At 52.5% G+C, this 17,626-nt stretch overlaps 5 protein-coding genes across 5 annotated transcripts; 2 read left to right on the forward strand and 3 right to left on the reverse strand.

Annotated features, from left to right (window-relative positions):
- Positions 1-171: 171 nt before the first annotated feature.
- Positions 172-7,808, forward strand: ags2 (alpha-1,3-glucan synthase Ags2; the record flags this gene model as incomplete). Its single annotated transcript, XM_033562399.2, has 6 exons — positions 172-522; positions 621-796; positions 859-6,846; positions 6,904-7,109; positions 7,186-7,696; positions 7,760-7,808. 6 exons carry the CDS (start codon positions 172-174, stop codon positions 7,806-7,808), a joined length of 7,281 nt encoding a protein of 2,426 aa, XP_033418290.2.
- A 741-nt stretch (positions 7,809-8,549) lies between these two features.
- luA (3-isopropylmalate dehydratase LEU1) lies at positions 8,550-10,987 on the reverse strand (the record flags this gene model as incomplete). The annotated part of the gene is made up of 3 exons (XM_033562398.1): positions 8,550-10,676; positions 10,731-10,837; positions 10,888-10,987. 3 exons carry the CDS (start codon positions 10,985-10,987, stop codon positions 8,550-8,552), a joined length of 2,334 nt encoding a protein of 777 aa, XP_033418289.1.
- Positions 10,988-11,986: 999 nt separating this feature from the next.
- On the reverse strand, positions 11,987-13,141 carry ALT_3946 (putative aryl-alcohol dehydrogenase Aad14; the record flags this gene model as incomplete). The annotated part of the gene is made up of 1 exon (XM_033562397.1): positions 11,987-13,141. The coding sequence occupies one exon, from the start codon at positions 13,139-13,141 to the stop codon at positions 11,987-11,989; it is 1,155 nt and encodes a 384-aa protein (XP_033418288.1).
- Positions 13,142-13,879: 738 nt separating this feature from the next.
- Positions 13,880-15,450, reverse strand: ALT_3947 (UDP-N-acetylglucosamine--dolichyl-phosphate N-acetylglucosaminephosphotransferase; the record flags this gene model as incomplete). The annotated part of the gene is made up of 3 exons (XM_033562396.1): positions 13,880-14,860; positions 14,911-15,091; positions 15,206-15,450. The coding sequence occupies 3 exons, from the start codon at positions 15,448-15,450 to the stop codon at positions 13,880-13,882; spliced, it is 1,407 nt and encodes a 468-aa protein (XP_033418287.1).
- A 425-nt stretch (positions 15,451-15,875) lies between these two features.
- Positions 15,876-17,168, forward strand: ALT_3948 (putative nuclear pore protein (SEH1); the record flags this gene model as incomplete). The annotated part of the gene is made up of 3 exons (XM_033562395.1): positions 15,876-16,112; positions 16,166-17,003; positions 17,062-17,168. 3 exons carry the CDS (start codon positions 15,876-15,878, stop codon positions 17,166-17,168), a joined length of 1,182 nt encoding a protein of 393 aa, XP_033418286.1.
- Positions 17,169-17,626: the final 458 nt, after the last annotated feature.

The following is a 17,626-nucleotide window of genomic DNA, read 5'->3' on the forward strand; positions in this document are numbered from 1 at the left end:
GAGTTGTTTGAAAGAGCGAGGGTGGTCTTAAGCTGTCTCATCGATCCATTCTCTTTCCCTGCTCTTGTCTGAAATACTCTTCCAAAAGACATTCTTCGACCGTTGAACCACATGCTGCTCTCATAATACGGTAGCATCCATTTTATTGTACGGTCGTCGGTCGACTTGAACATGGGTTGGAGGCTTGTGGGTTCGTTGCTTGCGTTCTTCGCGGCAACCTCGATAGCATGGCCTTACGACGAGGCCCTTGTTGATTACAATCTCAACACGAACAGACAAGCGAGCAATCCTGCTGAATACTCTACAGATGTACCTGGCCACAATTACACACCTTCGCCTGACAATTGGCGTTTCCCCATGTATACCCTCTTCCTGGACCGTTTTGTCAATGGTGATCCAACCAACGATAACATCAATGGCACCCTCTTCGAGCATGATCTCAACTCGAACCAGATGCGTCATGGGGGTGACGTCGTCGGCCTGATTGACACTCTGGATTATCTTCATGGAATGGGCATCAAGGTGCGTTTCTGACTTCTTTTACTTGCCCCGTCTCCATTCACTTTCTCCGCTCAAAAACCTTTGGATTCTTGGGTTCTTTACTAATATCTAACAAACAGGGCATCTATCTGGCAGGCACGATTTTGATGAATCAGCCCTGGGGTTCAGACGGCTATTCAGCCCTCGACACTACGTTGCTCGATCAACACTTTGGGAATATCCAGACTTGGAGGGACGCAATCTCGGAAATTCACCGACGAGGCATGTATGTCGTTTTCGACAATACAATCGCTACGTAAGTAATGTTCACCCTCCTTCCACAGTAAGTGCTTGGACTGACCGGTGCCCCTCGCGTAGCATGGGTGACTTGATTGGTTTCGAAGGATACCTGAATACCACTACCCCTTTTTCCGTCAAAGAACACAAGGCACTTTGGAAGACTGACCGCCACTATGTCGATTTCCACTTTGGAAATGATTACAACGAGACCTGTGACTACCCGAGATTTTGGAATGAGACTGGCTGGCCAGTCGACCAATCCGTCAGGGACCAATTGAATGGGTGCTACAACAGTGACTTTGACCAATATGGTGACCGAGAAGCTTTTGGTGTCTATCCAGACTGGCAACGTCAGCTGGCAAAATTCGCTTCCGTTCAAGATCGTTTGCGCGAGTGGAATCCCAGTGTCAGACAAAGATTGACTCGCCATTCCTGCATGATTATCGAGGCCCTTGATATTGACGGCTTTCGGTACGACAAGGCCACGCAAGCCACCGTGGATGCCCTGGGAGAGATGTCGCTCGCTTATAGGGAGTGTGCTCGTAAAGTTGGCAAGAACAATTTCTTCATTTCCGGTGAGATCACTGGAGGAAACACCTTTGGCTCCGTTTACCTTGGGCGTGGGAGGCAGCCCAACCAATACCTGGAGTCTGCCATCGATGCTATGAACATGACCAATTCATCGGACCACCAGTATTTCTTGCGCGAGCATGGCCATGAGGCTATCGACGCAGCAGCCTTCCACTACTCCATATATCGCTCCCTGACTCGATTTTTGGGCCTCGATGGGAACCTGGCGGCTGGCTACGATACTCCAGTTGACTGGACTGATGCCTGGAACCTAATGGTCATATCCAATGATATGATCAATGCCAACACTGGGAAGTTCGATCCTCGACATATGTATGGCGCCACAAATCAGGATGTTTTCCGATGGCCGGCCATTGAGTACGGTGTAGAGCGCCAGCTCCTTGCTCTGTTCGTCACAACCCTGCATCTTCCCGGCATCCCACTTCTTCTGTGGGGCGAAGAACAGGCTTTCTACATCTTGGATGCTACGGCCTCCAACTATATCTATGGACGTCAAGCAATGTCACCCGCCACAGCATGGAAGACTCATGGCTGTTTTCAGCTGTCACCATCGCAGTATTACAACTGGCCTATCCAAAAGGGTCGCCAGGGTTGCCAGGACCAGACGGCCACGTACGATCACCGTGATCCTTCCCATCCCGTCCGGAACATTATCAAACATATGTACCAGATGAGAGAGAACTACCCTGTCTTGAACGACGGATGGTGGCTACAGAAGCTATCCAAGCAGACTCGTGAAATTCATCTCCCTGGTTCAAACAGCACTCCTACCGAAACGGGCATGTGGTCAATCCTAAGAGACGTGACCCCGGGTATCCAAAGCCTCGGCCCCGACAAGGACGACCAACCGGTGTGGCTGGTATACCAGAATGAGAATCATACCGTTGACTACAAATTCGACTGCGGCAGCAATGACTCTGCCCTAATCGCTCCGTTCGCCTCCGGAACCACAGTACGAAATCTGTTTTATCCACACGACGAACACGTTCTAAAAGATGGTCCAAAGAAACTTGGCTTGAATGGCTCCACGGACACCAATGGCTGCCTCGATAGTCTGACTCTCAAGCCTTTTGAGTTCCGGGCCTATGTCCCAAAGAAAAGATTCATTGCTCCCCGGCCCATGATCACTCAGATCACGCCTGGCCACGATACCCCATTACTCTCAAAGGTCGCACCTGACCAGGCTGAAGAGATAGATGTCAGCATCTACTTCTCGGCAGAAATGGACTGTGACTCTGTCACAAAGTCAATCACCCTGAATTCGACGACAGAATCTGGGAAAATGCCATCTGTTGACAGCAAAAGTGCGAGTTGCAACAAGATTCCAGCGACGGATACGCAATGGACCGGTCAACTTCCAAGCGTCTGGGTTTGGACCGGAAAGTTGACTGGCGTGTATAATGGGATTCATCGGTTGACGGTCACAAACGCGAGTGACTCCGCTGGGACGAGCGCAACAAATGCCATTGACCATTTCTTGTTTCGTGTTGGCCAAAGTGACAATCCCATGGTATTCACCTCGGCCAATTATTCCAGTAGTCTGTTGCATGAGCACGAGAACGGCACACTTTTCATCCAACATCATGCTGCGGGTGCCGACAAATATCGCTATTCCACCAACTGGGGAAGTTCATTCTCTAATTGGATGGACTACAAAGGCGGCAATGAGACAATCGAAGAGCTTCCCTGGTCCGGAACCAAGAAGCAGAAATGGCAGGGAAAGCATGTGCGCGTTGAGTATTGGAGCAAGTTGACTGGGAGCAGCGACTATGTCCAAGAAGGAGACTCTGGCTGGGACTCCAACCGCCCACGGCGCTTCCCTCACCTCTTCTTTAATGGGCCGTATAATCAATATGGCTATGATGCTGGACTGAACAATGCGGTTCAGCTAGCAGACAATGGACTGTGGCGGTTTAGATTTGTAGCTGAGTGGCCAGCGCAGGGCCAGTTCAATGTCTGGGGCATCAATCCTGATGGTCAACCCGACCAGAGTTTCGTGTTTGGTGATGCAGATAGAGACGGCGTCCTAGATCGCATGCCTCCCTCTTCCCTCAGTACCACACTGATTAACATCACCGACCACCCGCCAGCGCCTCATCTGGCATGGGTCCTTCACCTGGATGATTCGACTCTGCAGTTCCGACTCGAGCCAACAGGCTCCAGGGCAGTTCAAATGGCCGTTTTCTTCCTCATTTGGCTCATACCAGTTCTGACGGCTGCTGCATGTGTATACGGCTTCATGAAATCGTTCTACCAAGTGAAATTTAACCAAGTCGGCGTCAGCGAGAAGAAGACGCTATTACCATTATGGCTCCGGAGGAAGATCAAGCGCGCAGCTCTCGAAGATGGCGAGCCTATGAATCCTCTTGTCCGCTTTGCAAACAGGTCAGGCTTTCTCCAAAGTAGGTCTGCATTCAATGAAGGGGCTTTAAAGCGGAGGACTGTCCTGATTGCCACAATGGAGTACGACATTGAAGATTGGGCGATCAAGATTAAAATCGGCGGTCTAGGCGTCATGGCACAGCTTATGGGCAAGAACCTGGGGCACCAGAACCTGATATGGGTTGTCCCTTGTGTTGGTGGTGTTGATTACCCCGAGGATCAGCGGGCTGACCCGATGTTTGTCACCGTGCTCGGGAACTCTTATGAGGTCAATGTCCAGTACCATGTTGTCAAGAACATCACTTATGTTCTCTTGGATGCACCCGTCTTCCGCCAGCAAACCAAGACCGAGCCGTATCCTGCTCGGATGGACGATCTGGATAGTGCCATCTACTACTCTGCCTGGAATCAGTGTATCGCACAGGCAATCAGGAGATTTTCTGTCGAACTGTATCACGTCAATGACTATCATGGCTCGATTGCTCCACTCTATCTGCTACCACAGACTATACCCATTTGCTTGTCCCTCCACAACGCTGAATTCCAAGGACTATGGCCAATGCGAACGCAGAAGGAGAAAGATGAAGTCTGTTCCGTGTTCAACCTTGACCTTGATGTAGCAAGTCGCTACGTCCAATTTGGTGAGGTTTTTAACATGCTTCATGCGGGTGCAAGCTACCTTCGGCTGCATCAGCAAGGCTTCGGTGCCGTAGGTGTCTCAAAGAAGTATGGGAAGCGCTCTTATGCCCGGTATCCGATCTTCTGGGGACTGAAGAAAGTTGGAAACCTACCGAATCCTGATCCTACAGACACGGGGGAATGGAACAGAGAGCTAACTAGGCAATCTGACATCAAGGTGGATGCAGCTTATGAGGCCAGCCGCGGAGAATTCAAGCGTCAGGCACAGGAGTGGGCAGGACTGGAACAGAATCCCAATGCAGATCTCTTGGTGTTCGTTGGAAGATGGTCCATGCAAAAGGGTATTGACCTCATTGCAGATGTGATGCCTGCAGTCCTAGAAGCTCGGCCTAACGTCCAGTTGATTTGTGTTGGTCCGGTTATTGACCTCTATGGCAAATTCGCGGCGTTGAAGCTTGATCGTATGATGGAATTGTACCCCGGCCGTGTGTTCTCGAGGCCCGAGTTCACAGCACTTCCGCCATTCATCTTCTCTGGTGCTGACTTCGCTTTGATCCCATCCCGCGATGAGCCCTTTGGGCTTGTTGCAGTGGAGTTTGGGCGCAAGGGTGCCCTTGGTATTGGTGCGCGAGTTGGCGGCCTGGGTCAAATGCCTGGTTGGTGGTACAATGTTGAATCTACAACAACATCGCATCTTCTGCATCAATTCAAACTCGCTATTGGTAGTGCATTGAGCTCGAAACCCAGAGTTCGAGCCATGATGAGGGCACGGTCCGCGAAGCAACGCTTTCCTGTTGCTCAGTGGGTGGAAGACCTTGAAATCTTGCAATCTACTGCGATTCGCATTCACAGCAAAGAACTGGCGAAGTCAAGTGGACAGCCGTTGACTCCATCCGGGTATAACACCCCGAGTGGGATGATGACGCCTCCAGTTGCAGGAAGTCTGACTCCAACCGGCATACAAACTCCTCCTTTGATCCATTCACGGGAACCTAGTATCTCAAACGCCAGTCGGCTCAGTGTGCTCGGCCCCCAGCAACGAAACACAATCGTATACAGCCGCGACCCAAGTCCTGGAATGGCTGAAAAGCCCAAGTCAGGTCTTAGCCGGCAGCTATCACTCGGAGTAAGAGCTGGACCTGGGCATCTGGAGCGCCGCGGCCGTCGTAAGCTCAAGAAGATGAACCAAGCGGGCAGTGATGACAATCAGAACTCAACGACTGACGTCGAGTCAAGCAGCGATGACGATATTATTCCCAGCTACTACGGTGACGACGAATACACTCTCACGCCCGAACAAGCGGAAGCAGGGCGACAAATGGAAATCTCCCAGCAACAAGGGCATCATTCCGTGTGGACCCCTCGGGACTTCTTCAGTCGGAGGCATTCAAGTCAAACGTCTATCTCTTTTAACACCCCCCTGTCCCCCACCAGCACTGGTGTCACTGAAGCCGACGACACTATCTTCCCTCCTGCTCGGCGGATGCTGGAACCTGCTAACCCGAGCCACCGCCTTAGCAGCGCCTCTGTGCTGTCGGTAGATTCGATCGTCGGCGCCAAGCGAGATTATAGACTCCAGAGGGTTGATCCTTTCTTCACGGACAGTACCGGCGAGTTCTACAGAATCTTTGAAAAGAAGTTGGAGGCATTGAATGGTTCAAATAGTGAATCACAGCTTTGCATCGAGGAGTACCTTGTCAAGAGTGAGAAGAAGTGGTTCGACAGATTCAGGGATGCTAAATTAGGTCGCAATCAGTCTCCTGCTTCTTCCGTTTTCCAGGTCAAGCGCGATATTTCGTCCAACGATACGGTCTCCAATGAAATGGGGGCGCGTGAGAGCGACAGCGACCCACCCAAAGAACGGGATGAGTTCTTCTTAGGGTCTGATTATGTTCCCCCCACAGGCCTGAAAAAATGGATGCAAGTGCGGATTGGTGACTGGCCTATCTACTCGATATTTCTTGGATTGGGACAAATCATTGCGGCCAACTCCTACCAGATCACACTGCTCACCGGCGAAGTTGGCCAGACACCTGAAAAGCTCTATGGTATCGCGACAACATACTTGATTACATCGATCATCTGGTGGTTTTTCTTCCGCTACTTTAAGTCAGTGGTCGTCCTCTCGCTTCCATGGCTGCTGTATGGCCTTGCGTTTGTCATAATCGGTGTCGCGCATTTCGAAAGTAACGCATTCAGTCGCGGCTGGATCCAGAATGTGGGAAGCGGACTGTACGCTGCTGCCTCCTCTAGTGGCTCCATTTTCTTTGCGCTGAATTTCGGTGATGAGAATGGAGTGCCTGTCAAACAGTGGGTTTTCCGTGCATGTGTCATTCAAGGTACCCAGCAGGCTTATGTGATCGGCCTGTGGTATTGGGGAACCAGCCTTGCTCAAGCAACCAACAGTGGCATTATCAATCCTCAGGGTGATATAACGAACACTTGGAAGATAACGTACGTTAGATGCCCTTCATTCCGTCTACTGTCACAATTCGCTAACTGATATTCTAGTGCCATTTGCTTACCCATCGCCATCATCCTGTGGAGTATCGGTTTGCTTGTTTTCTTCGGTCTGCCGAATTACTATCGGCAGATACCCGGGAAAGTCCCATCTTTCTACAAGTCTGTCTTCCGGCGAAAGATCGTTCTGTGGAACTTCGTTGTTGTCATCGTTCAGAACTTCTTTCTGAGCGCACAGTATGGACGGAATTGGAGCTGTAAGTCGTCGAACCGTGGGATATTGCATATCTTCAAGGACAATGGCTGACATTTCTCGCTTTCTCTCTGCAACAGTTCTCTGGAGCTCTAAGAATGCGGAAGCCTGGCAGGTGGGAATTTTGTGCGCTTTTTTCTTTGGCGCTGTCTGGGCCGCGCTGCTATACTTGTTCGGTTATCTGTCCAAGTCTCACAGCTGGATCATTCCAGTGTTCGCCTGCGGCTTGGGGGCTCCGCGATGGGCCCAGATGCTTTGGGGAGTCTCAGGGATTGGGCTGTATCTTCCCTGGGCTGGCGGGGACGTAGGCGGGGCCCTTGTTTCTCGGTCCGTGTGGCTCTGGCTTGGAGTCCTGGATTCCTTACAGGGCCTCGGATTCGGCATGATCTTGCTTCAGACCTTGACTCGGATGCACATCTGCTTCACTCTGCTGGCTTCTCAAGTGCTAGGTTCAATTGCGACCATCTGCGCCAGGGCGTTCGCTCCGAATAATATTGGTCCGGGGCCGATTTCACCAGACCTGACGGCCGGAGTCAGCTCGGTTGCCAATGCCTGGTTCTGGATTGCTATTTTCTTTCAGCTGCTAATATGGTAAGCACATTATCCTCCAAGCATTAATATTCGGACTCAAGATTGACAAACACTCTTCCGCAGCGCTGGGTTCTTAAGGTTCTTCCGGAAAGAGCAACTTTCAAAGCCCTGAATGGCAAGTATCCCTCGACTTCCTGTATTGGAGCGGTCTTAGCCTTCTGCCTTGACGGCGACGCGAGGATCCGTGACACTGCTCTTTATCTATGAAGATATAAACGCCTATATACTCCGACATTATATACAATGGTCGGTCATTTATTCGTTTCTAATGTTTTGGGCGGTTTCTTCTGCCCTGGTTCAAAACGAGTGTAATATTTCAACACTTTTGCTCTGGCCATTATGCACAATCGCATGTTATGTACATTGAGCGCGGCTCGTCTTGCTAAGACGAGCTTGTCTGACTTTTTCTCCTCCGAGAAAAGCGCATTGCATATTGATGGCTTACTGTGGCTGCACGAATCATGGATGTCATGTCGTTCCTTTGTATGACCTGCCGATGCTATTTGTTTCGCCTCCAACTGGATGTATCACGAGGGGGACTAGAGTTTTGCATTATGTCTGTTTGTTTGGGATTTACGATATCCATGGTCAATTAATGATTCTTTATCTGCACAGTCAAAGCTACGGTCTCTGTATTGCAAATAGAACGATAGCATTGAGATTATCCGTATGTGGTATAATAAAAGCGAAGAACAATATCCCCGGAAGCCCGCCCAATGCATTGCAATAGAAATCAGAATCTCGAGGGAGGTGAAATAAGGCACCATCCAGGTGAAAACAGCCGAACACAAATGCATAAACGGTCATAACATTTTTTGCTGAGAGGAGGGGAATAGAAGAAGGGAAAAAAGGGCTACCACTCCAGAGGCTCAGTCTTGACGTCTCCACGGTTGGTCTTGGGGACGGGGGCGGCCTGAATCATTGTGGCGCCGCCGCGGTTACCGCGCTTGAGGTAGCCACTGCCGTCGAGCCAGGGGGTCTCGAGAGTGCGCTTTGCCTCGAAGGAACGGATCTTGTCCTCCATCTGGAGGGTGAGGCCGATATCGTCGAGGCCATTGATGAGGCAGTGCTTGCGGAAGGCGTCGACGTCAAAGGAGGCGAGCTTGGAGCCGGCGGCGTCCTTGATCTCCTGGTTGACGAGGTCGACCTCGATTTCGCGGCCGGCGGAGGCCTCGGCTGCGATGGCGGCGAGGGCGGCCGGGTCGGAGATGACGACGGGCAGCATGCCGTTCTTGAAGGTGTTGTTGAAGAAGATGTCTGCGAAGGAGGGGGCGATGATGCACTTGATGCCGAAGTCGAGGAGGGCCCAGGGGGCGTGCTCACGGGAGCTGCCGCAGCCGAAGTTGGGGCCAGTGACGACGAGAATCTTGGCGTTGCGGTAAGGCTCCTGGTTCAGGACGAAAGAGGGGTTTTCAGAGCCGTCGGCGGGGTTGTAGCGGAGTTCGTAGAAGAGGGCGCTGCCGAGGCCGGTACGCTTGATGGTCTTGAGGAATTGCTTGGGGATGATGGCGTCGGTGTCGACGTTGGAGCGGTCCATTGGGGCGGCGATGCCGCGGAGGGTGGTGAACTTGGGGAGACCGGCGCTGGAGCCGGCGGCGGCCGTGGCGGCGGAGGAGTTGGCGTGCGGCTCGTTGTCGGCCGGCATGTCCATGATGCGGTCGAACTCGTCTTCAGTCGTGGGGTCCTCGTGCTCCTGCTGGATGTCCAGGTGGGGCTGGGCCTTGGCCAGCAGGGGGCTGGCGGTCAGATGTTCACGCACGTCGGCAAGGTGGCCGGAGATAGCGGCGGCGGCGGCCATGGCGGGGGACATGAGGTGAGTGCGGCCGCCGGCACCCTGGCGACCCTCGAAATTGCGGTTGGAGGTGCTGGCGCAGCGCTCCTGGGGGGAGAGGATGTCGGGGTTCATGCCCAGGCACATGGAGCAGCCGGCCTCGCGCCACTCGAAACCAGCGTCCGTGAAGACGCGGTCCAGCCCCTCGGCTTCCGCCTGCTGCTTGACCAGACCAGAACCGGGAACGACCATGGCGCGCTTGATGTTGGCGGCAACCTTCTTGCCGCGGACGACCTTGGCCGCGGCGCGCAGATCCTCAATCCGCGCGTTGGTGCACGAGCCGATGAACACTTTGTCGACGGGGATGTCCTGCATCCGGGTGCCGGCCACGAGACCCATGTACTCGAGGGCGCGCTTGCAGGCGACCTTGCGGTTCTCGTCCTCGAAGTCATCGGGTCCGGGAACGACGCCCGTGATAGGGACAACGTCCTGCGGGGAAGTACCCCAGGAAATGGTGGGGATGATATCCTTGCCATTAAGGATGACGGTCTTGTCGTAGACGGCGCCCTCATCGGACGCGAGGCTCGACCAGAAGGCGACAGCCCTCTTCCACTCGGAGCTGTCGTACTTGGGGGCCAGGGGTCGACCCTTGAGGTACTCAAAGGTGGTCTCGTCGGGGGCGATCATGCCCGCGCGGGCACCGGCCTCGATGGACATGTTACACATGGACATCCGGGCCTCCATGCTCAGCCCGCGAATGACGGAACCGCAGAACTCGATGACCGCACCAGTACCACCCGCGGTGCCAATGACTCCGATAATGTGCAGGACCACATCCTTACTGGTCACGCCAGGAGGCAGCTCACCATCCACCTGAATGCGCATGTTCTTGCTCCGGCGGGTGAGAAGGGTCTGAGTAGCGAGGACGTGCTCGACTTCGCTCGTGCCGATGCCGAAGGCGAGGGCGCCGAAGGCACCGTGTGTGGAGGTGTGGCTGTCACCGCAGACAACGGTGGTACCGGGGAGAGTGAAGCCTTGCTCGGGACCGATGATGTGAACGATACCCTGGCGCCTATCTCCCATGCCGAAATATGTGAGTCCGAAGTCCTTGACGTTCTGTTCGAGGGTGGTGCATTGCAGACGAGAGTCGGTCTCTTCGATGAACTCTTCGACATTCTTGAAGTTTTTCCGCGACGAGGTAGGGATGTTCTATTGTTTGAATTAGCTTGATTGACCTCATACAAGGAGATGAAAACAGCATACGTGATCAACTGTGACGAGAGTGCAGTCCGGCCTGCGGACCTTGCGGCCAGCATTCTTGAGACCTTCGAATGCTTGTGGGGAAGTCACCTCGTGGACGAGATGTCTGTCTGTGGCCGGTTAGCTCAAAAACAATTGCGATAATTACGAGTCAACATACCGATATAGATGAGAAGGGTACCATCCTCCTGCTCATTGACAATGTGGTGGTCCAGGACCTTGTCGTACAAGGTCTTGGGCTTCTTGTCTGCGCCAGGCATGAGGGGCAAAGGCGAGCGGAAAGTCTGGTAATACAAGACAACAGCAACAACTCTCTTTCTTAACTGATCAGTAAGACGAAAAGGATGAAAGACAGATGCTTCAATGCCTTGGGAGATACTAATAATGACAATTATGATGACGATGCGATCTCAAGGAGGAGCAGCAACATTTTATCGGGGATGGGTGGTCGCGATGTCGCTCAGAGACGATGAGGGGCGGATCCGACATCGGTCCGGTCAGCAGAGATTGGGTTGACTGTGATTGGCTGGCTGCAGTGAATCCGCCTGTGCAAATACCTCCGGTACCGGTCAGGAGCACCGCTTAATCGCGGAGGCCACAACGAGACTCCATAATAGTTGTCTATGAGTAACGCGGGTGCCCCGATTGACCTTCTGGTTGGGGTAATCGTTGCAGAGTGTGATCAGACGCTATTCGTTTGCACTACCTCATAGATGCGAGGGTCTTAGAGACCCTGGAATATAGCTCATCTCCATATGGAGCTCAGGAAGGCAGCAAGGCAGCAAGGCAGAAAGGATGAGACAATGTCTTAGTTTGGTCCATCCTGCCGGTTCCTGTCGGTTCTCAGTGGACACGCTGTTTATGAATGAACAATCCGTTCCACATAGGATGAGCTTTACTCCAAACTACGGAAGACCGAAGGCGTTCCGAGATTTTCTGTAAGACTCATGATTCCTGTTTTATGACTGCAATGGAAATCATTGGTTCGAGTACTATTGAACTGTCCTCGATTAGTGTGCAGCATATCCAAATAAGCAGGAAGATACTGTCGAAACGTACTGCCCTGCGAGAGAGATATGTAGTGCTTATCAGGATGCATGATGCATGTGCTGTTCGAACTGATGCCGGAAGCTTGCATAAGTTGAAGCTATTCTCTGGTGGACTACGTATACAAAGTGTCTTGTCTGTCTAGCCTTTTGGAATGGCACACGACAGTTCCATTGATCTTATTATATACAATCAGGTAACCCTGTCATCTATCAAGCCTGCCCAATGGGCTTCGATCCAGTCTCGAAAACAAATGGTGCAGTGGCGGCCAGCAATGGCGTAGGTTTGCCAGTTACCTTGGGATCAGTTCCAATGAAATTGTTGGGAAAACCAACATCCATCGGCTTCACACTCTCCAGGTACTCGATCTGCTCCGGGGTCAATTTGATGCTCAGTGCCTGGATGTTGTCGTGCAGGTGCTCGACCTTGCGCCCTCCGACGAGCGGGAACACACTCGGCGCCTTGGCCCGCACATACGCCAGCGCAATGGCCGTCACAGACTCGATACCATGCTCAGCGGCCACTTTCGCGAGAGCCTCACTCATCCTCACCTCATCCTCCGTCTGCTCCCCGGGCCCGAGCATGCTGCGCAGGCCCTCGCCCTTCTTCTTGCGCTCCTCGAGCGCCTTCTTCGTCTGGAACTTGCCGCTGCCCAGCACGTCCCACGGCGCCAGCGCCATGCCAAAATGCCGCGCCATGGGGATGATCTCGCGCTCAAAGTCCCGCAGCATCACGTTCCACCGGCCCTGGTAGACGCTGAAGGGCGTCTTGCCGTGTGCGCGCGCGTACGTGTTCGCCGCGCTCACAACCCACGCCGGCGAGTCCGAGATACCCAGGTATAGCACCTTGCCCTGCTCCACGAGGATGTGCAGACTGTCCATGATCTCCTCGATGGAGGTGGTGTGGTCCCACCAGTGCAGGTACAGGATATCGATCCAGTCCGTCTGCAGCTTCTTGAGCGAGTCCCGCACGCTCATGTGCAGACTGCGGCGGTGGTTACCGCTGTGGTTGACCGCATGGCCTTTACCTAGGGCGTGGGCCTTGTAGTCGGTTGTGAACTTGGTTGCGAGGACCAGCTGGTCGCGGTTCTTGCGGGCAGCCATCCATTCTCCGATCCAGGTCTCCGATTGCTCATCCTGGTAGTTGTTGGCGGTGTCGATGAAGTTGCCTCCGGCCTCGACGAAGGCATCAAGCAGCTTGAAGGAGGATTCCTTGTCCATTGAGCCCATAACATGCGACCAGGCGTCTCCGATCGACATGGCGCCGAGCTGCAGCGGAGACACGCGGATGCCCGCAGTCGAGGAGAGGATGCGATACCGACCAAGCTCGGTGCGAGGCTGGGGTGCTGGTCTGATGAATTCCGACATGTTGAGGTTGATGATAACAATAAAGAGGCTTATCTTTGTTTAGGCTTGTGTAGAATGGCCAGTTCGAAAATTGGGGCCTTGTTGATGCTTTTATAACGGCTTCTTCCTCCCATCTCTCCGAGACCTCCTGGCTGTCAATTGAGGGGTTTTGGAGACAAGTGGATCCATGATTTCATGACCGTATCTCCGTTAATCACTGCGTAACGCTGAACAAAGAAAGCTAGTCTGGCCTAGCAAGAGCTCTGGGGACGTAGACACAGAAAGTCTCTCTGTCGTGGCTCACTAATGCGACCAGATGACGGGGGGCGGAGATATCGCATGGAGAGTAGATGATGGCGATGGAATTATATAGGTAAGTAACACATCATAGTACCAAGAATGAGGAAGAAACCAAATCTGATGACAGTAACTCCGTGGCCCGAGTAGATATCACAGAATAATGACGACGATGACGATGAAGCCTGGGGACTTAGGCTTACTGATCCCTAGCGGCACTGGATTTAGGCTCGGAGTTAACGGTTAGCGTCTAGTCTTACCCAAGCCTCGGCAGACCCAGAGCTAGGAACCTAGGTGTCATCTCGAGAGGATTTGAAATACGCAAATATACTAATTTTTGGTGATACGTTGATTTTGGCCTTTCAGAACCGCATCGATCTTAGCCGAGGCTGCGAATAATGGCGCCAAATGTAAAGAAGCTGATCTAATTCACAACTCGTCTATCACAAACTAATAATCAGACTATACGCCGTATCCAAATGCTCTATTATCTTGCTGAAACACCAGCAACGCCAGACGATGTCGTACGAACAAGCCCAAGGCTCCACAGACGGTCTGAACCATGACCATGTGCCACGCCAGACGATCCTCCCGCATCGGTCCCATCCAGACCAGCCACAGATTCAGGATCGTCAGATTGGTGGACTCGACTATCTCACCCTTCTCGTTCTTTGTAATGCGAATCAGCCGCAACCTGTGCAGGATCTCTAGGCCAGTAGCCACCAATGAAGCCGGAGGCACGGTCCACTCGGTTACGGACGCGTCCAACAGCCCGCTCATGGCGTTGAACTTGGGGAGTCGATGACGGGGGCAGGGGATGATGTGGAAGAGCTGCGGAGTCGAGTACAGAAAGTTGAAGAGCTGTGGGATGAAAAGCAGCAAGAGCGTTTTGCTGAAATGACCTAGAATCCCCACCACGGCAAACACCATCCCCGCAAAGTAGCAGTAGGTATCGCCCACAAACACCTTCGACGGATACCAGTTGTGGCACAGCAAGGCCAATGAAACCCCGATGAAAGGGAGCAGGAAGTATAAAGAAAATAGATGCGAGTCGGTAGCCGGGTGCGGGAATGGCGTTGTAGGTGCGATGTATAACAGATCATTCGCAACCAGCAGTACCGCAATCACGAGTGATTGTGCAACTTCCACTCCGTTGATCCCCGCCAGCATGTTGATGGCGTTGGGACAAAAAATGGCAATAGCGGCCATGTACACGTAGTACAGCCATCCCAAGTCCACGAAAGCGCCCATGTACGGCTGCAGGGGCACAGGCACGACAACATGCGTAACACCAAAGTCCACAAAGTAAACAATGAGCATGGGGATTGCACCGAATGCAGGAATGAGGACTTTGTGTCTCCAGCGTATATCGAGCAGATCATCTCCTATTCCTAGTATGACAATGCATTGCAATGACAGGAGCCCAGACAGATAAGACGCAAGCTTCAACATGTCAGTTACCTAAGTGTGATAGGAGAACCGGCAGGACGGACCTTGGAATGTGGAAAGCGATGAAGAAAGCGACCATTCTCGACATGATCAATCTCAAGCACTACATCTCGATTACCACCACCCGACGTAGCTGCAACGATGTCCTTATAAAAGGCGAAGGGAATGAAGAAGATCAGCGCCAGAAGGTACACGACAGCGCAAACAGCCCCCATGGTCTCCGGTCTAGCAAATCAGTTAGCATGACAACTTCATATTCACCCTGCTAGGCACGAACAACTCGAAGAACAAGGATGAGGTTGTTGTAGGGCAAAAGCAACAATTCGCACGTGTTCGTACATTTCAGGTCTTCTTGGCTTCGCCATGTCCTTGCCCTTTAGGCCGGCTCTCATGAAAACCGGTCCCAGCCATCGAATTAGACTAAACGTCAATGCAAAAGCTACTGCGCTAAAAGCAATGGATGCGACTAGAGGCGCACCGTCACCTTGAAGACTATTCACGATGATTCCAATACCGGCTCCCGCCAGCACCAAGAGACGCCAGGTCTCCCGACGAGAAAGCGAGCTTGCATATGCTGAGTTCATGGTCAGGGAAACAGCTTCGGCATTACTGTACTGTATATTAGACCTGAGCGCGAGCTCCTGAGAAGAAAACAAGGATCAATTCCCGGCATTATTGCATCCAGGCGAAGGATTGCAATCTGGCATCATTCACCCTCAACACTGTCATGCCCGTTCTGCCGGTCCTTTGAGACCGCCCACATGGCGGTGAGCAATCCACATGCTTAGCTGATCTCCAGTCGATCCGCAATAGGAAAAGTCTCCAATTCAGCGGGCCCCACAAGATGCGAGATGGTTATTGTTGTGATGGTAATGAGGAGTGCTTCCGCCTAATTCACTGGCACCATCTAGCTTATCTGTGTACATGGGTGGTTTTCTGCTCTTCTTCAATTGGAGTCGACACGCATGCTTGGGTCTGCATTGTATTCCTGTCTGTCTGTTCCAATTGAATGAACCTGGCCACCGGGATCCTTGACAAGGGACATCTTGATCGGCCCGACATGTCCTCTGGATTCGCCGACTTCGATGCCGGCCATCGTGACTTGGTGACAGTGACCAAATTCAACTTTTATGGCAATCGTATTGTCACCGCTTCTTCGGACCACCGCATGAAGGTGTGGGATCAGAAAGATGGTGAATGGCAACTGATCGATACCTGGCGCGCTCATGACGCTGAAATCCGTGATGTAAGCATCCGCTCCTTGGGCACTTTGCGCCAGCAAATACTCATCTGTGACAGGCTACGTGGAATGGCCCATTTACTGGCCAGCACATAGGTAGTGTAGGCGAAGACATGAAGTGCAAAATCTGGCAGGAAGACGTCACCCAACCGCCCAATTCGGGGCGACGCTTCAGATCGATCTTCCGAATGACGGCGCCGCAACGGCATCCGTTCGTTTCTATGGACTTTCGCAACATTGACCTTGAGACCTGGCTCGCTGTAATTACTCGGGATGGCTACCTTATGGTCATGGAACCCGTGAGCCCCGATTCCCTCGCGGACTGGCAGCCCCTGGACCAGTTTCGAGTTTGCACTGCGCCTCAACGCGGTGAGGAAACCAGCTTCAAAGTGCAGTTTCATCATGATCCAACAGATATTACTCACTTAGTCAATCCGAGCTGGGACCGTAAGAGCCTCTCTCTTGTCGTCGCCGCCATGGACAGCGTCAAAGTATACCGCACCGACGCCAATCGTCGCTTCTACCACGCCATTGAATTGACTGGGCATGGCGGGCTTGTCAGAGACATCTCCTGGGCTAATGGCTCTGTTCGAGGCTACGATCTCATTGCTAGTGGCTGCAAAGATGGCTTCGTACGAGTCTTCGAAGTCTATACTTTGATGTCAAACAGTGGTTCGCAGAACGCCAATGGAAGACACATCGAATCTCATTCACAGTCACCCTCCTTGCGTGCCACCGCACAATCGGGAATTGGGTCCGCTCTTGCGAATCGAACACCTGAGTCGGTGACAAATCGTCCAGCGACTGGTGATTCTCAGTTCAAGCATTCGTACAAGGAAGTTGCTTGTATCGATAGCAAACATCTCGATGTATGGCAGGTAGAGTTTTCCTACGCAGGTGAGTTTTCACGGCACTCTTGGAAACCAATCCCTGGCATGCAACTGAACTATTCTAGGTGACTGTCTCATCTCTTCTGGTGACGATGGTGCTGTCCGCTTCTGGAAGAAGTCCTTGTCGGGCAAGTGGCTTGAATACGCTGAGACCGGTATAGACTATGAGTGAATTCGCCTATGTCTTCTGACGCCGATCGACTACCGCAATTAACTGCTCATCAAGCCTTCACCAAAGGGTGGCAGTTACGGAGTTGTTGCTCGGCGTTCTCGTGGTTATGCGTATCTGACAGGGTTTTATATTCTTCTCTTCTGTCCTTGTCTTTTTCGTTAGACTATGATACCCAGCGTCTTTCTTTCTTGTCAAGGCTCCGGTCAGGCGGGTGGATTAGATTTCGTTTCGAATATTCCAATAGACTCGCTACCTAGAACCTCGTCAGCGGCTCTTGCTCCTTTCCTTTTCCGCAAAATAGGGATGAGAATGTGTTGTTTGACCCGTGGGGAGCTGTACAAGGCAAGAACGATCATCCCTCATACGCACTATATCCTCTACCTATTCCAGCACCGTCCCTGGAATATCTCATTCAACCAGGCGGACCTCCTGGCTTCCTCGATTTGTGCACCGTATCT

This window comes from Aspergillus lentulus (assembly GCF_001445615.1).
Source record: "Aspergillus lentulus DNA, contig: Alt08, strain: IFM 54703, whole genome shotgun sequence".
NCBI classification, from domain to species: Eukaryota; Fungi; Ascomycota; class Eurotiomycetes; order Eurotiales; family Aspergillaceae; genus Aspergillus; species Aspergillus lentulus.